Raw genomic sequence first — 19,910 nt, forward strand, 5'->3', positions numbered from 1 at the left:
GTTTTGGACACAGTTTTTGGGAGGACTCCTCTTAGACACCATGATTGGTGATATTCAACAGTCAGTTAACCATCCAAGTCCACATTAAAACTTTCAGCAAAATATCCACTGAATTAAGCACCATAGGACCAAATCAAACTCACAAACACTCCAGTTATACTAACCCGTCTAAGCATCACAAAGAACTTATGAAAAAGATCCAAGTTAACCAAATGTCTAAAATATATGAATAAAACCAATCTAGTCATTACAGAGTTGCTTGCCTTGAAAGATTTTCCCTCGTTTGCTGCACAGTTTTTGTAAATAAAATGCTGACAGGAAAATTAGAAGGAAAATTAAATTAAAATGCAAAGTAATTTCAAAACTAAAATACTCTCTCTTTTCTTCTTCTTTTTATAATTGTAGTTTGGTGTTTCTGCTTTGTTTAATTTTCCCTTTAAGTGTGTTAAAATCTGCCCAGCAATGAAACTTTGGAAGTTTTAGTGAGGTTTAAGAATTGCTATATTTGAGTTGGAATCCCTTCAGGACACTGTCTATAATGGAAAAATCTCTATTATAATACCTTGATCAGGACCGAGGAGAGAAATCCCAACTAGGGAGAGAGAGTGGCATCTGGTATGATGCAATAGATTGGTGGCCTTTTGAATGGTAGATGTTGGCATCTGGGAATTTTTTATTAATTTCCCTAAAACCTTTCCAAAAAGCAAGGGTTAATAAACCATCTAAAGAATGATCATCTTATTTAGCCCTCTTAACCACGGTGGAAATAGTCAGAAGGTGATATTTGAAAGGAAAAAAAGTAATTTTGGCATCAATGCATCCTGATCTGTAACAGGCTTCTCATAAAGATGCTCTTTGTAGTTGTGAAGGGTGAGGAGCTATGGCAGAGTTTTGTGAACTCCTCCTCCAGGCTGACCACAAAAGGAAAGAACCCATTTGTCAACACCTCTAGATTACTAGTGTTTCATCAAAGAAAAAAAGTAAAGTCAATAGAAATCCTAGAATCATAAGATCTCAACGAAATTTTGGAGATGCAAGAAAACTTTTTCTGAAAGAGAAAGTCCTTCCCATGAAAAAGAACAGAATTCTAGATGGATCAGTTTTAAAAAATATTCAGTGGAGCAATTTAAGCTTGCTAAAAGTCAAAGAACTACATATCAAAATACAAAGCAGCAATTCAAATTACAGCAGGGATGGACTGGCCACAGAGGCCCTCATCAACCCAGGCAATACTTAAAATAATAAAAATTAAGAAAAATAAAAAAAATATGAAGAAAATATCCTTCCTCTCTTTCAAATATAACTTTAGTTGCCTTTTATTCTTTCTATCTGGAAGCAGTATCGCTAACCTTAACAGTCTTGACTTACCAAAAAATATATATATGTGTGTGAAATAAAATAAAAGAGAAGGGATTGGTGGCAGTGTATGCAAAACCAAAAATGAAAAAAAATTACTTTCAACAATTTCACTTTTTTTTTGTTTTTTTTTTTACACAAATACTGTTGTAAATATATTAAAAAAATCAGCATTCTATCTGGTAAACGTCACTTTTGCCCCTCTATAAAATTTTGAATTAAAAAAGCCTCAAGAACTTTTTATTGTTCCCCCCACCCTCCATTTCTCTTTCTTTTTCTCTTCCACAAGAATATATCCTGACACATTTTTTTTTTTGCAAAGATTGTTGGAAATAATCCTTCTCTTGTACCTAGACACATAGGTGCAAATTTCTGATATCTTTGTTTTATCTGCATTCCTGCCTTTCATGAAAGTCCCTCTTGATTGTGCTGAGTCTGAGGCTCAGCGAAGACACTGAATAAATACGATAGCCACTGTTGCTTGTTGCTTGTCCAAGTCTTCCTGGCTTCTGCTGACAGGGGGGATATGGAGGAGATGGGCGAGGCTGTGTGGGCCCCCGGCAGAATCTGGGGGAGAAGCCTGCTGTTCGCCTTTCTTTCCCACACCTCTGAACCCACTGCCCCTCCCCAGCCCCACAGCCCTTTTATGAAATCAGACAACGTGGTAGGTGGAAAACAGCAGGGCCTTCCCTCTGGGTTTTCAACCAGAAGTGATATTCCACAGTTTTAACTGGTTACTGTGAAGTCCAAGCGGCCAGAATTGTGAAAATGTCCACTGAAACACTGCAAGCGGTGTACTTAAAGACAGTAGGCCTTTTCGATTTTGTTATATATTTTTGTAGTGCTCTTCACAAGTGAAAAAAATTTTTTTTTTTAACTTTTTTTAAAAGATTTTTTTGTAAAGAAGGGTTGTATTTAGAGGCCAGTAGCTAGAGATCCAACCAGTGGACCCCTTGAAGCACTACCAGGCCTTAAGGCCACCATCCGAGGGAGACTGGGAAAACTATTATTCACCCAAGCCTCCGGAAATGTAATGTACCAGCAGGCAAAAAACAGTTCTTCATGTAGTACAAAATGAAACGAAACAAAAACAAACACAGAAAGTAAAAACGAAACCAAAACATTTCTTAAATTCTAGTGCCATAGCTTTTTTTGTTTGTTTCTTTTTTGTTGTTGTTTTGTTCATAAGAAAGAGAGAAAGATACTACTTATCCGTCAGACACATGCATCCTCATGTGGTCGTTGAACTGCTCGATTTGGTCAAACTTTGCTGGACAGACGGAGCAGACGTAAGTGGTCCCCTCCGTGCAGGCCACCACACCTGGGGGGCCAGCGCGGGCACCTGGGGGTGTGCCCGCGGGAGGGGTCCCGTTGCTGGCACTGTGCAGGGCCACGTGTCGCTCCAGGAGGGTCTTGTGAGAGAACTTCTTTTTGCAGATGTAGCACTCGTAGGACTTCTCCCCCCGGTGGAGGCGCATGTGCACGTTGAGGGAGCTCTTCTGGGTGAAGCGCTTGTTGCAGATACTACACTGGTATGCCCTCACTCCTGTGTGTGTCACCATGTGCTTGATAAGGTAATCCTTTAAGGAGAAGGAGCGCCAACAGATGCTGCATTGGTGGGGCTTCTCACCTGTTGATGTAGGAAGAGACAGCAAGCAGGACAGAGCGAGACATAGCAAGGGAGGGAGAATGAGAGACAGAAAAACAAGACAACAAAAAAGAAAAACAAAAAAATTAAAAAAAAGTAAAATCTGACTGCTTAATGGATCATCCTCGATTGGAAAAATTCAGGCCTTCCTGGCCCCTCATGTGCAGAGAACCCTTGTTTTACGGCCTGGACAGTTTAGTTTTCTAATTCCTCATGCCAGAAAATGGCTCTCTTGGAAAGCTACCAGATTTTCCTCAATAAAAGTCTTCAAAGGTCATTCTGAGGAGAAAAGAGAGGGCTACTTTTTAGGGAAGCCATTTTCAGTGTCATCATTTGGTTACTTATTTAGGGGATTTAGTGTTTCTCATTAAAATTATCAAAAAAATATAATAAATAAGAAAGAAGAAAGATCTTTGGAGGCATGGGGTTCTCTATAATCTTTAAGAACTAAGAATACTGGTCATATAGCACGGTACTTTCCATTACTGTCTGGGAAATATACCTACACGTTGATTGTAAGTCTGGAAAATATTTGCCAATATAGGAATAAGTCGTTTTGAAGAGCAACACTTTCAATTTTATCTATTTAGACAGAAATCTTCCTAAAGTATAACTTAAGGGTTAACTGGCCATCCTCTATTGACTTTTGAGCAGACTGGCCTCAGCAGGTGTGGAGGTTGAGTAGGTGGTGGACAACACACTGATCTCAGAGTCAAATCTCAGACCAACACATTGCACTCCACTCTGACAAATCACCAAATGCCTCTAAGGTATACAGTTCTACTTACCTCACTGTGCTAGTGTTGACGTAAAATACATATGAAATCACTTTGCAGACCACCAAGAGTGGTGTGGGAATACTTGCATGGTATTCTTATTACAAGGATTCCCCCCCTCCATTAAATGGTTCCATATGCTTTTTGAACTCTTGGGTCAAATTTGAACATCGTTTTTGTTCCTGTCTCTTTCTTGCTCTTGGCCTGGTGGCAAAAGCCCTTTTCCCCTCACTTTACGTTTCAGTTTGTCATTGACTTAGAAACCAAATGATCAGCTAGACTCAGTGGCTCAGCCTGTAATCCAAGCACTTTGGGAGATTGAGGCGAGTGGACTGCCTGAGCCCGCGGGTTTGAGACCAGCCTGGGCAACTTGGAGAGACTTCATCTCTACAATAAATAGTTCCAGCTACCCAGAAGGCTGAGGTGGAAGGATCGCCAGAGTCTAGCAGGTTGACACTGGGGTGGCCATGAGCGTGCCACGGCACTCCAGCCTGGGCGACAGAGTGAAACTCTAACTCAAAAAAATAAAAATAAAAAATAAACCAAATGATCAAGTTTGCTACAAACAGTAAGGTAAGTAAGAATACTCAGTCACTGAATGAGTATATGAGGTATTCTATAAGTGATGTCCCCAGCTCTGCACTTGACAGGTGAGACAAGCTCTAGTAAGGTGTTTGGTCCATTTTTCCCACCTCATTACTGACTGCCTGATGTAGTTCCCACTTCAGAGAAAAAAAGTCTTTCCACGTGCTCTTCCATCACCTGGCCTGAAAACCAAAGCTGCTGAAACTCTTTAGGGTAATATTTCAACATCTGAACTATGCATCAGGGTAAGAAATCTACTTCTGAAATTTGAGCTGACTTTCATTTAAAATACATGCCTTGACTGTTTTTCCATTTTCTTTCCATTATGAGACAGAAGAAATTAGATGTGTCCTGGTAATAGTAACAATGAAAAAAATCACCACGTATTGAGACCTTACTATGTGACAGTCTTGGTGATAAGTGCTGTATACTCATGATCCATTTTATGAAACTTTCTCTCATTAGAAAGTTCTTTTGTTGTGTTTTCAAACATAAAAAGGATATGTTTTGAAGCACACTGATGAGACAGTATGATGCATAGGATCACAGGGTTAGAAGAAAAGAATTTCATTTTTAGACTAAAACAGGAAAGGTTAGGGAAGTCTCACTGCTGATCATCCCAATTTGCTGAAGAGTGCAGTCTGTGCAAAATGTTTATATTGGTAAATATTTTTGAGCTGAGAGATTCCCTAAGAGATACAGTCATGCATGCTATTTTTAGTTGAAACATTTCTGTCAGCTGTAAACATGCTTGGAACTCAGATGCTCTCTGCCATCCTTGTGCAATTTTATAGAGTATATTTTATAGAGGCGATGAGAAGCCAACCAACTATCTTTTAAAACGTATTCACCTGTCACCTTTAATGGAAAGCATGCCTTAAGTCTCAGATAGTTTTTTGGCTGCTAGGAAGTTGAAACTTCGTCTACATTAAAATACTCTTGCTATTTGAAACTTTCACCTTCTGTGTGTTTTTCTTCTAGGCAAGGTCACCAATGAAGCCTTTTTACTTTGGCACACTTCTTATCTGTCTATAAATGGATTCTTTATAGTGATTATCTTTCCCTCCATAGCATACACATGTATGTTGTTTGTATGTGCGTAGTATTGATTCTATCACTAAGCTTCTGTGAGATCTGGACTTTTTAAGTGTTTTCATCTCTCTGGGTCTGTTTTGCTTTCTGTAAGTGAGGAATTGAACCAAGCACTTGTCACACGGTCCTTTGCCGATTTAAAGGTCCTTAGCCCAGGGAGGCCCACAACCCCTGAAGACTGTAGTTTTGGCCTTGTCAATGAATGACCCGAGGGCAACCTGCTTAGTCACTCAATGCATTAGCAGTCCCACATTTTAAATAGGTCAAAGTATCCTGTTCTCTGCCCTGCCACAGAAAAACCGCATGCTAGTTAATGAGGAAAAATGTTTGCAAAGCTCTTGGGAGCTTCTTAAAGGAAGGTGCCGTCTATAATTATCAAGGTACTGTGATGGTGGAATGTAGGTATTTCAAAAATTGTCTTACTAAGTGGGGTATATTTTCAGATTAGTGAGGTGCCCACAACTTTCATTTCTATATGTATGAATTTGAAATGATATCACTTAGCAGGAATGTAAATGTTTGTCTCATTATTTTCCTGCCAATTACTTATGCAATTACTTATTTCCTGCAATCCCAAAAAGGTTTTAGACATTACATGTGAAGTGGATGTGGTCTGTTGATGTTGATTTCTAAGCGAAGAAAAGTGAAGATAAATGCTCATAGGTGGCTTTCCAGGTTTGAACCTGTGGTCAGGAATGACAAGTCTGATTTGTTAGAAAGGGACACAGAGCACAAAGTGGATACTTGAATTACAACATGAAGGAGAAGATGAGATATGAATTCCATTTCCTTGGATGAATGACTTTGGCAAGTTATTTAACCTTTCTAAGTCTCAGTTTCCTTATCTATAACTTGAGAATAATGTAGTAAGTACCTGTTTTGTGAAGATGTTTTGAAAATTAAAGAGATAAAGCACTGAGCACAGAGTATGTGGTCATTTTAAGGAAAATTAAGCTGTTCCATTCAGCACATAGGATGTGAGGATAAACGAAACCAAATGAAAAATGATTTGCATGGCACAGGGAAGTCAATCTGGAATTTTTAAAAAAATTGTTTCAGATAATCAATAAAGCAAGTGATTACATTACAGCTATGTAATTAGAATTAAGGGTGGAGTCTACTCTTAATTACACATGCTAATAGAAAGAAGTGGTCTCATGAATAAAATGTCAGCATGTAACATCTACAAAGAATTTCCTAGCAAAGCAGCAATTGGACATTGGAGACATGGAAACAAAACAGCAAGCGAAGAAATTGATGGGGAGGTAGTATCCTTTACTGCCTTGCCAAGGGTATTGGGAGTGGTTAAAGTATATACATATATTTCCGTTTTTCAATGCCTTCTCTTCAATTCCTTCTTATGGACCAGCTCTGACACTCTACCACAACTGACATGTGGGGAAAAAAAGAAGAAGAAAGATGCCCTTTAGGTCAGTAGAGGCAAAAATTTCTATCCAAAGCTCACGAAGTTCAAGTATTATAAAAGTCATCCTAATGGGCCAAGACACCCCAATTTTAATTAGGTGACCTCTGCACTGGGGACTCGGCAAGAACCCACTATTTCTATTGATTTTTTATTCTTTTTGAGTTGGGGAGGGTCTCACGATTACAGCTCACTGCAGCCTCAACCTCCTGGTCTCAGGTGATCCTTCTGCCTCAGCCTTCTAAATAGCTGGGACTATAGGCATGTGCTGCCATGCTTGGCTCATTTTTGATTTTTTTGTAGGGTCGAGGTCACACTATGTTGCCTAGGCTGGTCTCAAACTCTTGAACTCATGCAATCCTCCCACCTGGCTTCCCAAGGTGTTAAGATTATAGGCAGGAGCCACCGGCCTATTCTACTGATTCTTTCTCATTCAATTAGGCTTCTCTCAGAGTGCAGAGAGGACAGTGAATGCTATTTTCAGAATGTTTTTCAGAAGCTCTATTCCTACCTGCCTTTCCATTATCTGTCCTAGCACAAGGCCCTCCTCTTCGGTTACAGTGAAGGGTCAAAAAAAAAAAAAACCAAGACAGAGTGCTTGGTGAGACACACAGCAGGGAAGAAAGAGAAAGATGAGATTATAGGTCAGGGAAGGTGGTCACTGGTGAGGAGAGCAGAGTGGGTACTTGAAAGTGCAGTTCCTCCAAGTGGGGAAAATCAAGACTGGGCCAGCAAATGGGAAAGGGTGACCAGCAGAAGTATGCTCGGATAGAATTTCATGGAGCTTCACCCGGCTGTATAGTCTGATCTGCCCCCAGAGAAGTCTGGTTCAAGGAGGGCCACACACCTGAGGTATGGTGGGAGTGACTGCCTGCTGGCCTTTCTGTCCCACTCCTGGGGTGTGATCCTGGTGTCAGTTCAGACTGTGAGTCTGTCTAGGAGTGACTGCCTACTGGCTGCACCTGTGGCTTCAGTGACAACTAAAATATTTTGGTGTTAGGCAGAATTTTGGGGAATTTTATCCATGTTATTTGACTTTTCTTACAAGTCTGTAAATGGGGTAGATATTAACATTCCCAGAAGATGGTATCTCCAATTAGAAAGTTGTGCTGATATCTTGAAGATCACCTAACAGTCAGTAACAGTTAAGAGTCTGATACAAGCCCATCTAGATTATCCTCCCCTGTTAATAACTTCTTGCTCTCTGGATCATGCTGCAAAATGTATGCTGCTACTATAACATATATAACAACTAGCCTATATGTTCCCCAATGGCTTTGAAAATTTTACAGAATTTACAGCTATGTGCTTTTACATAAATTATGTTATTTAATTTTCAGAGCAACCATGTAAAGTAAGTACTACAGATCTGAAAAACTGAGGCTCAGGCTGGTTACAGAACTTACCTAAAGTCAGTCAGAAAGTGGTAATGATAAGGCTTTCTTATTCCAAGTTTTTTACTTATTCCTTTACCCACATTGGCTTCATATAATTGATAGCCCGAGCTCCATACGAGGATTATCACATTATTATCTTGATATCACCACTATTGTCCTACTGCCAACACTGTCATGCTACTGTTATTACTATGTCTATTTACATTGAATTCATGGCTGACATAGCTGAGCTTCTCAAGGTAATAAGCAAGATGACCATATGTGCACAGGATACCAATGGGCTAAAAATAATCTCCAACAAATGGGCTGTTGATAATATGATTCAGAAAAGGCCAAAACATCTATATTTTGTTGGTGGAAAAAACATAAGTGCGAACACAGATATGTGTACAATATATTCTCTAGCAAATAAAAAAGAAGGAAAGAAAAATCAATGAAATCTAAAAGTCTTGTTGAGAAAAGAATGTATTTATGTTACAATAAAGAATTTATTCAAGTCCCTTGAATTAAATTCTTCTAGAAAGCATGCTTGCATTTTTAACATTCATTTATTATTCACTCAATAAACATTTGTCCAGCAACTGCATATGCTAAGCCTGTATTCATCTATGGATTTTTAAAGTAAAAAGTTCTGAGATTGGGTCTTAAATTTCTCTCTGGATAGGAATGCCACATGACATCCTGTTAAATTTAAATTTCAGATTAACAATGAATAGTTTTTAGCATAAGCATTTCACAAATATTGGATGGGACATACCCTCAAAATATACCTGTTATTTAACTGGTTGCCTGGCATTTTTTGTTTATTAAATCTGGCAACCTTATACATGGAGGTAAATAAATAGCCCAGATGTCACCCTGTTCATTGTGATTATTACATGTGCTATTTTGTTTTATAAAGCAAGGTAAGAACAAACAGGACATGGTAACTAAAACTTGTTTCTAGAATCTTGGAGAAAGTACTTAATATATAAATATGCAAAGTATTTTTGCACTATTTCTGTAGCGCTATATCATAAAAGAAATAAACGATTGTGGAAATAGAACACTTATCCTTTTGGAAGTGGTTAGATAACATTAGAGAAAGATTTGGTTCATTCATTGATCAAGTATTTGCTGAGTGTTCATTATGAGTAATGTAGTATACTGGGTATTTTGAAGTATTATGTGTGTGTGTGTGTGTGTGTATGTGTGTGTGATCACAGAGTTCACATTCATACATAATGAAAATGTAAGTCAGTACTGCCAAGTGCCAGAAGGGGAGCACTTGCTATGGGATCTATGCAATTTGGAAGACTCAGCTCAGCTCTCATGAGCGAGTAATTATCTTCCATAATATAATCTATTCACTACAAAATCAAACTTTTCTCCACAAGTCTGATTTACTTGTTCTAAACAACAAAAGGTTTGATGCCATCCTACTCCTAATCACCTAAGTTCATTCCTTTAGGGGAATGATCTTCAACTTTAGCATAAACCAGGCTTGTTTAAAAAAAGACTGCTGGTCTTTATCAGCAGAGTTTCTGATCCAAGAGATCTAGGGTAGGGTGGGGGGGTGGGGGTGACATAATTTGCATGCTGCTGACATGGGGACCACACGGCTTCAGGATTATCTTGGAGTTTCTCTATTGCTTGCCTTCCACATCCATTGTTATTGCTGTTTGTTCTCTAATTTTCTTGCTTTCAAACATGTCCTCAACTCTGTTTCCTTTCTCACAACTTCTATGAAGCTTTAGTAAGTGAACAGGAGAGACTCCTAGAGGTAAGGAAGTCCTACCATGGTTGTTTGGCAGTATATAAAAAGTAGTTGGGTGAGGGATTATCTTTTACTCTTATAAAAATTATTAGCTGGGCTCGGTGGCTCAGCCTGTAATCCCGCACCTTTGGGAGGCCAAGGTGAGTGGATTGCCTGAGCCCTCGGATTTGAGACCTGCCTGGGCAACTTGGCGAGACCTCATCTCTACAATAAATCAAAAAATCAGCCGGGCATGGTAGCGCATGCCTGTAATTCCGGCTATTCGGAAGGCTGAGGTGGAAGGATCGCTGGAGCTCAGCAGGTCGAGGTTGCAGTGGCCGGAAGCGGCCACTGTACTCCAGTCTGGGAGACAGAGTGAGACTCCAACTCGAAAAAAAAAAAAAAAAAAATTAAGGAATTAAAAAAAAATTCTTATTATGAAAGACATTCAAGAAAAATACAAGCAGTATAATAACTTCAGCATTTAAATTCCAAAGAGGAAGGATACACATCAAAAGCGTATTATACAGAGATGGGAGACAGAGTAAAGAAAATGTCTCCAGGGTGGTGGGGGCTAAAGTAATAATGATGAGGATTTTCAAAAAATTAATACTTCGCCACTTATGAAAAGCTCTCATGTGCATATCTTTACAGCTACTCAAAAGGCAGAAAAATTATTATTTTTATTTTAAACTTAAAGTAACTAAGGGTTGTAAAATCAAGTGACTTAAGGCCACAGCCATTTAGAGGAAACACAACTGCACCAGAGCCATCTAATTCCAGTACAATCATCTTTCACTTATGCCTCCATTGAATTTTAGTGTGATAATCATTATGATATATACTGTACAACTAAAGCCTTCTTGTTGTCAAAGGTAGAGCTCAGATCCAAAGTCTATATGATGGCCTACTTATTTGTCTTTAACATTTTTTAAATGAATATGTGAGCCAGGCTCGGTGGCTCAGCTTGTAATCCCGTGCCTTGGGAGGCTGAGGTGAGTGGATTGCCTGAGCCTGCGGGTTCGAGACTCGCCTGGGCAACTTGGTGAGACCTCATCTCTACAATAAATAAAAAATCAGCCAGGCATGGTAGCGCGTGCCTTCCAGCTACTTGGAAGGCTGAGGCGGAAGGATAGCCGGAGTCCAGCAGGTTGAGGCTGTGGTGGCCAGAAGCGGCCACTGCACTCCAGACTGGGTGACAGAGTGAGACTCCAACTTAAAAAAAAAAAAAAAAAAGAATATGTGGATCATTAACATAGAGTCACACAGATCTCAGAATTGCTTCGCTGTGGGCCTTTTTTTTTTTTTTTAAAAGAGATAGGCCTCTTGCTATGTTGCCCCGGTGCTAGCCTCAAATTCCTGGGCTCAAGCCATCCTCCTACCTCAGTCTCCTGATTAGCTGGGACTATAAGAGGTCACCATTATGCTCACTTTATCTCTGTAGTTGTTGAAAATAAGCATGGCCTACATTAAACTTTGGAGTTTCTAAATTGCTAAGCTAGTTCCTATGCAGGTCTATTTGTCTGCATAGTAGCTGTGATGGAGAAAATCCAAATGCCCTTCCTTTCTGCTCTGAGTCCATCCCTGCTTTGAGTCCATCCCTGCACTACCAAGTATCCCCAGTACTTTCTGGAATCTTTTTATATCAACATTTGGACTTTTGCTCTGGATTTTAATCATTTCCACTGGGCTCCTATAAAGTTGTAAGGCCCTGCTTTTTTTTGTTTAATGTTTTCCCAAGAAATTAGAAAGAACTGTGTTTGGAAATGTGAGCCATAATAAATCCAGGTCCTGAATTACTTACATATGTTCAGGCTGTTTTGCCTTTTGAAAATCTAGACCAATTGTTCTTAAACTTTTTTAGGTTAGGGACTACTTTAGTTAGACAAAAGTCTTGAAAGACAGATGGATTTCCAAACTGCCCCTGCCAAATAATTCTGGATTGAAAGGGAGGACCATTGTGTTTGATTGATATATGTACATCATTAATTGTTTCAAGATGTGACTATATTATACATACCAGTATGAACACCTTCATAATTTACTGAAGATCTTCATAAATTACTAGAGATCAGAAGACCACACTTTGAGCTTAACTCAGATTTACAAAATGACTCTACCTATGGCTTCGGCATCTATGATGTCCAAGTGGTCCAAGTGTATAAACCCATTGCTGGTTTTAACAAGAGCAAATCCAGTAACCTAGGTTAACCACAGACTCTTTTAGTGAATCTATTGGAAAAATGTATTTAGACATCAAAAACAAATGTTTTGATACTGCATATTTTCTGTTGCAAATGTAAAGCCTTACTTCAACATGGGATTTAACAGAATGTTTGAATTTTATATCTGATAGGTCTACTGGAAGAGATGCACAGAAGGGCGGAGTAGATATGTTTATGGATCCAAGACCAGCAAAGTCAACTTTGAGGAGATACTGTCTAAATGGCCCTTTACCCTCAACCTTTACTTAGTTGTGTATAAGTCTGCCATTCAGAGAAGAAAAGTACATAAACTATGCCAGAGCAGTCTGTAAACCCTAAGTTGCTACATAAACAAACAAAAAAATTCACTAGTTGATTAATTCACCTATTAATGGTGATACCCACACATAGCACGTGGATTTCCCATGATTGATTTTAGGTGATTAGTACATTCACATTTACCCCAAGTAAGCATAGTGATCTACCACTACCTAGTTTTCTTCTTAAATTCAGTAGTGACTATGTTTATTTGGAGGTGTGAAAATTGCATCTTTAAGAAAAACTGATTTGCATAAAGGTGCATACATTAATTTACATGATATCCTGACTTAAATCTCACTGTAAAGAAGGTGAAGTTCATCTAAAGTAATGGTCTTTTTCAGTAGTTCAGTTCCATGTTGGGTACCTTGTCTCCATCTCTATTGCCTTCCTTCCTTCCTAGTCCCTCATTTAAACCTATCTGTTTTATGTTCTGTCTCTTAGCGTCCTACTGGCTGATCTGAGAAACAAGATTGTCTTGAGAGACTAATCTGTTTCCATGTATCAGAATTAAAGTATGTAATTTTTCCCTGGCAAATTATTTGCCACTGAACAGGTATTTCAGAACCAGAGGTTTACCAGACGAGTGACTCTCTTAAGAAATTCAAATATGATGAACATCACTGTTATAGGTATCCTTAGGTACAGGAGAATCTATGTCAAATCACAGTCACATAGGTGGTCACTTATGTGGAGGCACATTCATGGAGATCCCATGTCTATGGCAACTCCATATGTCTGTCCCATTATGGACCAAAGAAAGTACACTGGCTGAGAGGTCAGGAGATATCAGCTCTGGAATCCTAGGATCCAGGGATGAAACACAATTTTGCCCACCTTGATGACTGAATTCCGTCTACAACAACCCTACAAAATGACCATCCACTCTCTCCTCAAACACCTTCAATTACAGGAGCTCACTTCTCTTTGGAGGCAGTCTATCTAGTCTTAGGGCAGCTCTGATTGTTAACAAACTTCTTTTATGTAGTGGGAAGAATCTCCTGATAGCATCCACTCTTTGGCCCAGTTTTACCCTCTGGAGCTAAAGGAAATAAAACAGAATGTCTCCTCCTCCCAACCATCTTAATAATGCTAATAATAGCTATCGTTTATAGAGTGCTAATTATGTGCTAGGAACTACTCTAAAAACTTCAAGTATAGTAATTAATAATTCTCCAAACAGCACTGTAAGGAAGGTGTACCACAATTATTCTCCATAGACAGGGAAACTGAGGTATAGAAAAGTTAAGTAGTTTTTCCAACGTGACAAGGTTCAGTAGTGGCCAAGCCTATTCAAACCCAGGCAAACTGGCTCCAGATCTCAACCTCCCACTGCTATGTTAATCTGCCTCTGAAACTCAAATCCTGGAGTCTGGCTTCTATGACGCCCTGAGCCATCTCTTCTACAAGCTGGACATCCCTACTCCATAAAGAGTTTCTGCGATTTTTTTTCTTTCGGTGGCAGGATTCTTTGTTCCTATGATGGGGAGACTGTTGGGGCTTCTAGAAGAGTCTTGCGGTAGGGTCTCTTTCAAATCGGAAAGATGACTCCAAACCTTCCCTTCCACTCCTCTTCCCCCTTCCCTTCTGACACCTCCCTCAGCCCCCTGCTGCCAGAGGGGCTGCACTCACCTGTGTGTACAAACATGTGCTTGACGTAGTTCTGTTTGGCGGTGAAAGTCTTGTTGCAGAGAGTGCACTCATAAGGCTTTTTTTCGCCTTGCCCACTGGCTGTGCTGTGGCCTGCAGATGAGGCCAGGGGCTGTGGCGCTGGCAGCTGTGCAGTAAAGGTCGACAGGCCGGGCTGGGACACTGTCACAAACTGGGTCTGCTGGCCTGCCAGGGGCTGTGGCAGGCTGAAGAGGAAAGGTTTGGGGCCGCTGCCCGCAGGCTGGGTAGTGAAGAGGGCCGGCAGGTAGGTGTTGCCAGCTGTGCCAATGACCTGCGTGTTGCTGGTCAAGGTCAGAGGCATCCTCAGGTTGCTGGTGAGGGTTTCTGTCTGGCGTAAGTAGAGCTGGGTACTTGGCAATGGCTGCCCGATGGACGTGTTGACCGAAGGCTGCAGGACGCTCTTGTCGGAGCTGTTGCTGACGGTGATGACCGTGTTGTCCATCTCCACCTCGCTGCTTCTCTCCGGAGAGGAAGCGCCTGTCTCTAGCTGGTTGGGCTGCGGTCCACCCTCGGCAGGGGCTTCCGCGGCCTGCTCCGGCGGTGCAGGCTCGGCCTGGCCGTCCCGCGCTGCCCCGGGCCCGAACTGCTGCTCCACTGAGTCGGGCTCGGTGCCGATGGAGGAGCTGACGCCCGAGTCGAAGCTCTCCCCTTTGGGCTCGCTCTCGGTGCCCTCGGCCTGGTCGGTGTCTTCCGTGCACTCCTCGGACTCGTTGCGCTCCAGGATCTGCACCCTTTGCTGCCCGTAGTAGTCGTAGTCGTCCTCCATCTCCTGCTTAATGTGGATATTGCCCACCAGGGTCTGGATGCGCACGGGCCGGGGCTGCTTGCGGCAGTGCGTGGTCTCGGGGGTGGTGGACAGGTAGCGCTCCATCTGCTGCGAGCGCTCGTGGATGCGCGTGATCCAGCTGGGGTCTTCCATGTGGTGGTCGCGGGGCAGGCCGAGCGCGGTCTCGTGGTGGCTGACCACCGCGCCGCTGTAGAAGGAGCGCTCGCCGCTGCCGTTCTGCATGGAGCATGCGTACAGCGCCGAGTAGATCCTGTCCACGCTGTGCTGCGGGTGGCTCTGCAGGTAGCCGGACTCGGTGTCGCTGCTCTGGCCCGACGTGCCCGACTCGGGCGTGCCCCGCGGTGTGTCCTGGCCCGAGTCTTGGATCCCTGGGAACACATCGCCCACGTTCTGCGACACGATGCGCGTGCACTCATCGATGACGGTTTTGATCTGCAGGATGCTGGCGGCCGTGAGGATCTGCAGGGCCTCCGACTGCGACACGCGCAGCACGCCGCTGTACATGAAGTCAATGAGCTTCTGCACCGACTGCACGGACACCACCGACGGGATCTCGATGTCGCTGTAGCCAAGTAGCAGCTTGTCCTGGAAGAAGGGGCTGCCGGCGGCCAGCACGCAGCGGTGCGCGCGCAGCATGCTCCCGTGGATGCGCACCGTCACGTCACAGAAGTGGCCACGGTTGCGCTGCTCGTTGAGGGTCTCGAGCACGGAATTGCTGAAGTTGTGAAGGTTGATGCTGTGAATGCGCTCGGTCATCCCCTTGCAACTGATGTCACCTGCAGCACGTCAAGGCAGATACAAAACAGGGTATGGGTCAGAGCTAGCTGGCTGCGTTCCTGACACCCAGGTCTCACCGAGAGTATAATGCTCACGGCTCCTAGAAGCACCCTCCTGGCAGACACAAGCGGAGAAGTGGACAGGCTGCGGCACACAAGCTGTAGGTACGGTGGCCTAGGGAAATAAGGCCTTGATTGTAGACCCAATTCTGGCCTTAGGGCCCTAGCCATTTTGGGTATTGAATCCATATTAATCCCCAAAGTTTCAGCCAGGGTTGTCAGTTGAAGTAGAGTGGCCTAGTGACCAGATGAGCTGTTGGCCTGCTATTCCTACAATTTCAGCAAAGAAGAACTGAAAGGCAAGTGGAATGCTTGTTCTTCTGGAACACTCCACCCCCACTGCAACAGGCCTGAGTCTAGGTCCTCTGGGAAAGTTTACATTTCCTCCAACTTATGGAAGTTTCTTATTTTATTTATAGATAGCAACAATGTTCATGGTTAACAAATAGATCCCCTTCCTATTACTATATATGGCATACTAACAAAACCTGTGCCATGTATGCAAACATTCTTGGAAAATTCAACCCAGACCAAGATGTCTACCAAGCAACCACCCCCATGTTTTTCAGAAGAGGGATGGTCTACTGAAAGCAGTCTACTAGCTGAAGGGGAACCCACTGGCTGCTTTCATATGTATTACTTCTCATCTTCTCTGACAACCTGTAGGAGTACTTTCTAGGGTGGCTGTGTGTGTTATGAGGAGTTTTCTGAATTTTCTGAGGCTTAATGAAGAAGGGATGTATAAAAGGTCAAAGACAGTGGTACTGACACCGGAGGCTAGAGGACACTTGGTGATCATATTTATCATTCAAACTGAGCACTTTTAGGAGGGGAAGGGAGCACTGTTAATAATTAGGCCAGGATAGCAGCAGTGTACCAGGAGTAGGATGTATGATCACTCAGGGTTTTCTATGTACTGGCTGGAGGGAAGTATTAAACAGCTCCTAGGAGAAAGGCAACATCAGCTCTGTGTGGAGGCTGTGGATAACCTGACCCGTTGCCACCCCTGCGCCTCAGGCTGTGCAGACATGGGATAATGCTGATGTGTTTGGATTCAGACCGAGACAGAAAACAGGTGGCTATGGCAGTAGGTCTTAGGGCTTCTTATTTTTCCAGCTCACCTCTCAGATGGCATTAGAGAATCACTCTCCAAATCATTCTTCAATCAGATTCCTCATTCTTGACTTTACAATTGAACAGTCAGCTTGAGAAATGCCACATAAGTGGGCTTTCATAACCAAGCAGCCCAAGGACTGATTGTTGACCTGTGAGCCAAATCCCTCAGTCTTAAGAGAAGCAACTCCAGAGGCAATGGCCTGCAGACAGGAGACAGGAGAAGGCCTACCTTCTCTGGTTCTTTCTACTCTGCCTCGGGATAGAGAACCTGCTCAAAAGTCTGAGCTCAACTAGTTTTTCTATCTTGCTTCACTTTATCATCCTCATGCCACCTGAGTTTAACTTAAAAATGTTCACTGATAACATTTGCACTAACTTTGTAAGAAAATTTGTTCCTTGTTCTGACCTCTACGAGGTTGGTTATGTGCCTAAAATACTGTATTAGGCTACAGCATCCCTAAAACAAATTCCAAATTCTTTTTGCCACATTAAAGAGTCATGGTGAATCCCCTATAAATGTGCTAATACAAAAGAAGAAGGAGGCACCAGTAACCCAGGAAGGGCTGTTCAGGAACTCAGCAGACCAAATTCCAAGATCTTGTCGAGCTCCTTGCACACATATCACAAGAGAAAACTTTTTTTTAGAGCTTACTGTTCTAACTACTTTATGATTTATGATTTCACTTGACAGTGTTATTGTTCCCATTTTACAGATGAGGAAACGGAGGCCAGAGAAACTAAGAGACTTGATCAAGGTCACATAGGCAATTGGTAGTAGAGTTGGCATTTGAACCAAGGCAGGCTGGCTCTACAGTTAACCCCCTTAACTGCTTCACTATGCCATAGGCTGTGCCCTTGAAAGAGGTCTGGCCTTTATGTGTCTGTGAGTCTGCTGTAAAGCTGTGTGAAAAGGTTTGTCCAGCACACTCTTCAGCTACTTCCACACTTATCCATGATTTAGCATGACTTTCACATTTCTAGGCCATTACGCTTCAGCACAGCCTCAGTCATCTAACTTAAAGAACATATTTTTTTAGATGGGACATGTAAGAAATGAAACAACCTGTCCTAGCACTAAGATGTCAAGATTCTATATAAAATTTTACCATCACCAAGTTCTCTTTTATTTAAGTGAAACAGTAAGTAGTATAATTGGTTGTATCTGTGATAAAAACCCCATCTCTGTGTAGGATGGATTAAAATTTTTTTTTCTATACAAGTGAGAACACTTTTTAAACATACATTTGCTCATAGCTCTAGTCACAATGAAAACACCAGAGATGTCACATGTGACAGAGTTGTATTCTTTCAGATAATTCCGAGGAGCAGCTCTATCACACTGATCATAATTAGTATCCATGTAGTATTCTGCAATGCATAAAACTCTTTTGCAGGTAACATCTAATTCCTTACAACAATTCTATATAGGGGACCCCCCAAAACTCCAAAATTTATTTATCAAAAATTGTCTATGTATTCTTACATGTTTCAACTTCAAAGTATTCTCTGTTTGATGCAATACGCCTATTAAGATGCTTTTTCCACTGTTCAAAACAGGTTTTGAAATCGTCAATTTTGATGTCTTTTAGTTCTTCTGTTTTTTGCTTCACCTCTTTCATATTGGCAAAATGTTTCCCTTTGAGGACGTTTTTCATCCAGGGAAACAACAAAAAAAAGTTGCTTGGGGTGTAATCGGGTGAATAGAGAGGGCTGGGGCTTGGGAATCAATGTTGTTTTTGGTCAAAAACTGCCAAACTCTCAGCAAGATGTGGCAGTTGCATTGTCATGGTGGAAAAGCCAATCACCTGTTTGCCACAACTCGGGATGTTTCTTCTGCAAGTTTTGATGCAATCTTCTCAAAACTTCCAGATAAAAACTTTGGTTGGCCATTTGATCCAGAGGAACAAATTCTGAGTGCACTGCAAAGGGGCCCACATAAGTCCAGTTTTCTTTTGGGTCCCCCCTCATATGTTCTCAGGATAGGTCTTATTATTACTCTTTGATATAGAAAAAGTTGAAGCTCTTAAAGTGTCTAAATGTCTTGCCCTAAGTATTATGCAGCTAGCAAGAGGCAGAGTTGGGGATTAGAACCTATGCCTCTTGATATTCTTCCTACGCATTTAACAGTGGATCACAGAGGAATGGAACTTGAATTGCCCAAAGACCCAGAGTTATCCTAATTCTCAGCAGAAAAAAAGAAATACACTGAAAGTGGTGACAGAGCTTGCTTCTGAGATGAGATTGTGTGAGAAATGATCACACACACACACACACACACACACACACACACACACCATTTCATGAGAAAAATCTAAATTGCTTGTTTGACCAATGTCAAACAAATTTCATCTTTGTAAACAATCAAGTTATCTACTAAATGCTCTGAATTATGATTATTGCAGTAATGACACCTCTCATCACTAAAAACCATAGAGACAAATGTAAACCTACACAGATAGACAACCAGACCTGACGTGCCTAGTTGGGTTTTTACAGACAGTTCCTAAACATCGCCCTGAGTACACTGGCCCTACACTGCAGTGAGCAGCCATGAAAGGCTAAATCGTTCTTGCTGATATGAGCACAGATGCGAAAGGGGTCCCTGGGTCTCCATTCAAGCACGCCTCATTCCTCCAGCACACAATGCAGAGGCAATTCCTTTCCCAGGCTTTCTTTTATTTTTAACACGAATACAGTGGGAAAAAGTTTCTGCCACAGCAAGGCAAAGTCCAGGCTTTTGTGAACATGTCCTTTTCATCCAATGGGCATTAATGTATAGATTCCAATGGAATAAATCTGAAATACTCTACTGTAGAAGATTTGTCCCCCATTGAAAACAAATCTTGATTAGATGGTTATTCAGGGACTGTATAGGAAGGAATGGTGTGAAAATGCTAACTCTATTCTTTCTTAGATTGGCATTGAATAGGCATTTGGGCTATTCAAAAAAAAAAAAAAAAAAAAAC

At 41.7% G+C, this 19,910-nt stretch overlaps 1 protein-coding gene across 2 annotated transcripts in view; it reads right to left on the reverse strand.

Moving 5' to 3' along the window:
* Window positions 1–2,234: 2,234 nt before the first annotated feature.
* ZBTB20 (zinc finger and BTB domain containing 20) overlaps window positions 2,235–19,910 on the reverse strand; it is a 118,388-nt gene continuing 100,712 nt past the window's right edge. For both annotated transcript variants that reach the window (XM_008065861.2, XM_008065862.1), the window contains 2 exons: window positions 14,167–15,768; window positions 2,235–2,986 (listed from right to left, as the gene is read on the reverse strand). In XM_008065861.2, coding sequence (XP_008064052.1) covers window positions 2,565–2,986; window positions 14,167–15,768 — 2,024 coding nt within the window. In that variant the 3' untranslated portion in view covers window positions 2,235–2,564. The remainder of the gene's footprint in view (window positions 2,987–14,166; window positions 15,769–19,910) is intronic.

The sequence above is a fragment of the Carlito syrichta genome, unplaced genomic scaffold (assembly GCF_000164805.1).
Source record: "Carlito syrichta isolate Samal-C Ts95f unplaced genomic scaffold, Tarsius_syrichta-2.0.1 Scaffold308815, whole genome shotgun sequence".
Taxonomy (NCBI): Eukaryota; Metazoa; Chordata; class Mammalia; order Primates; family Tarsiidae; genus Carlito; species Carlito syrichta.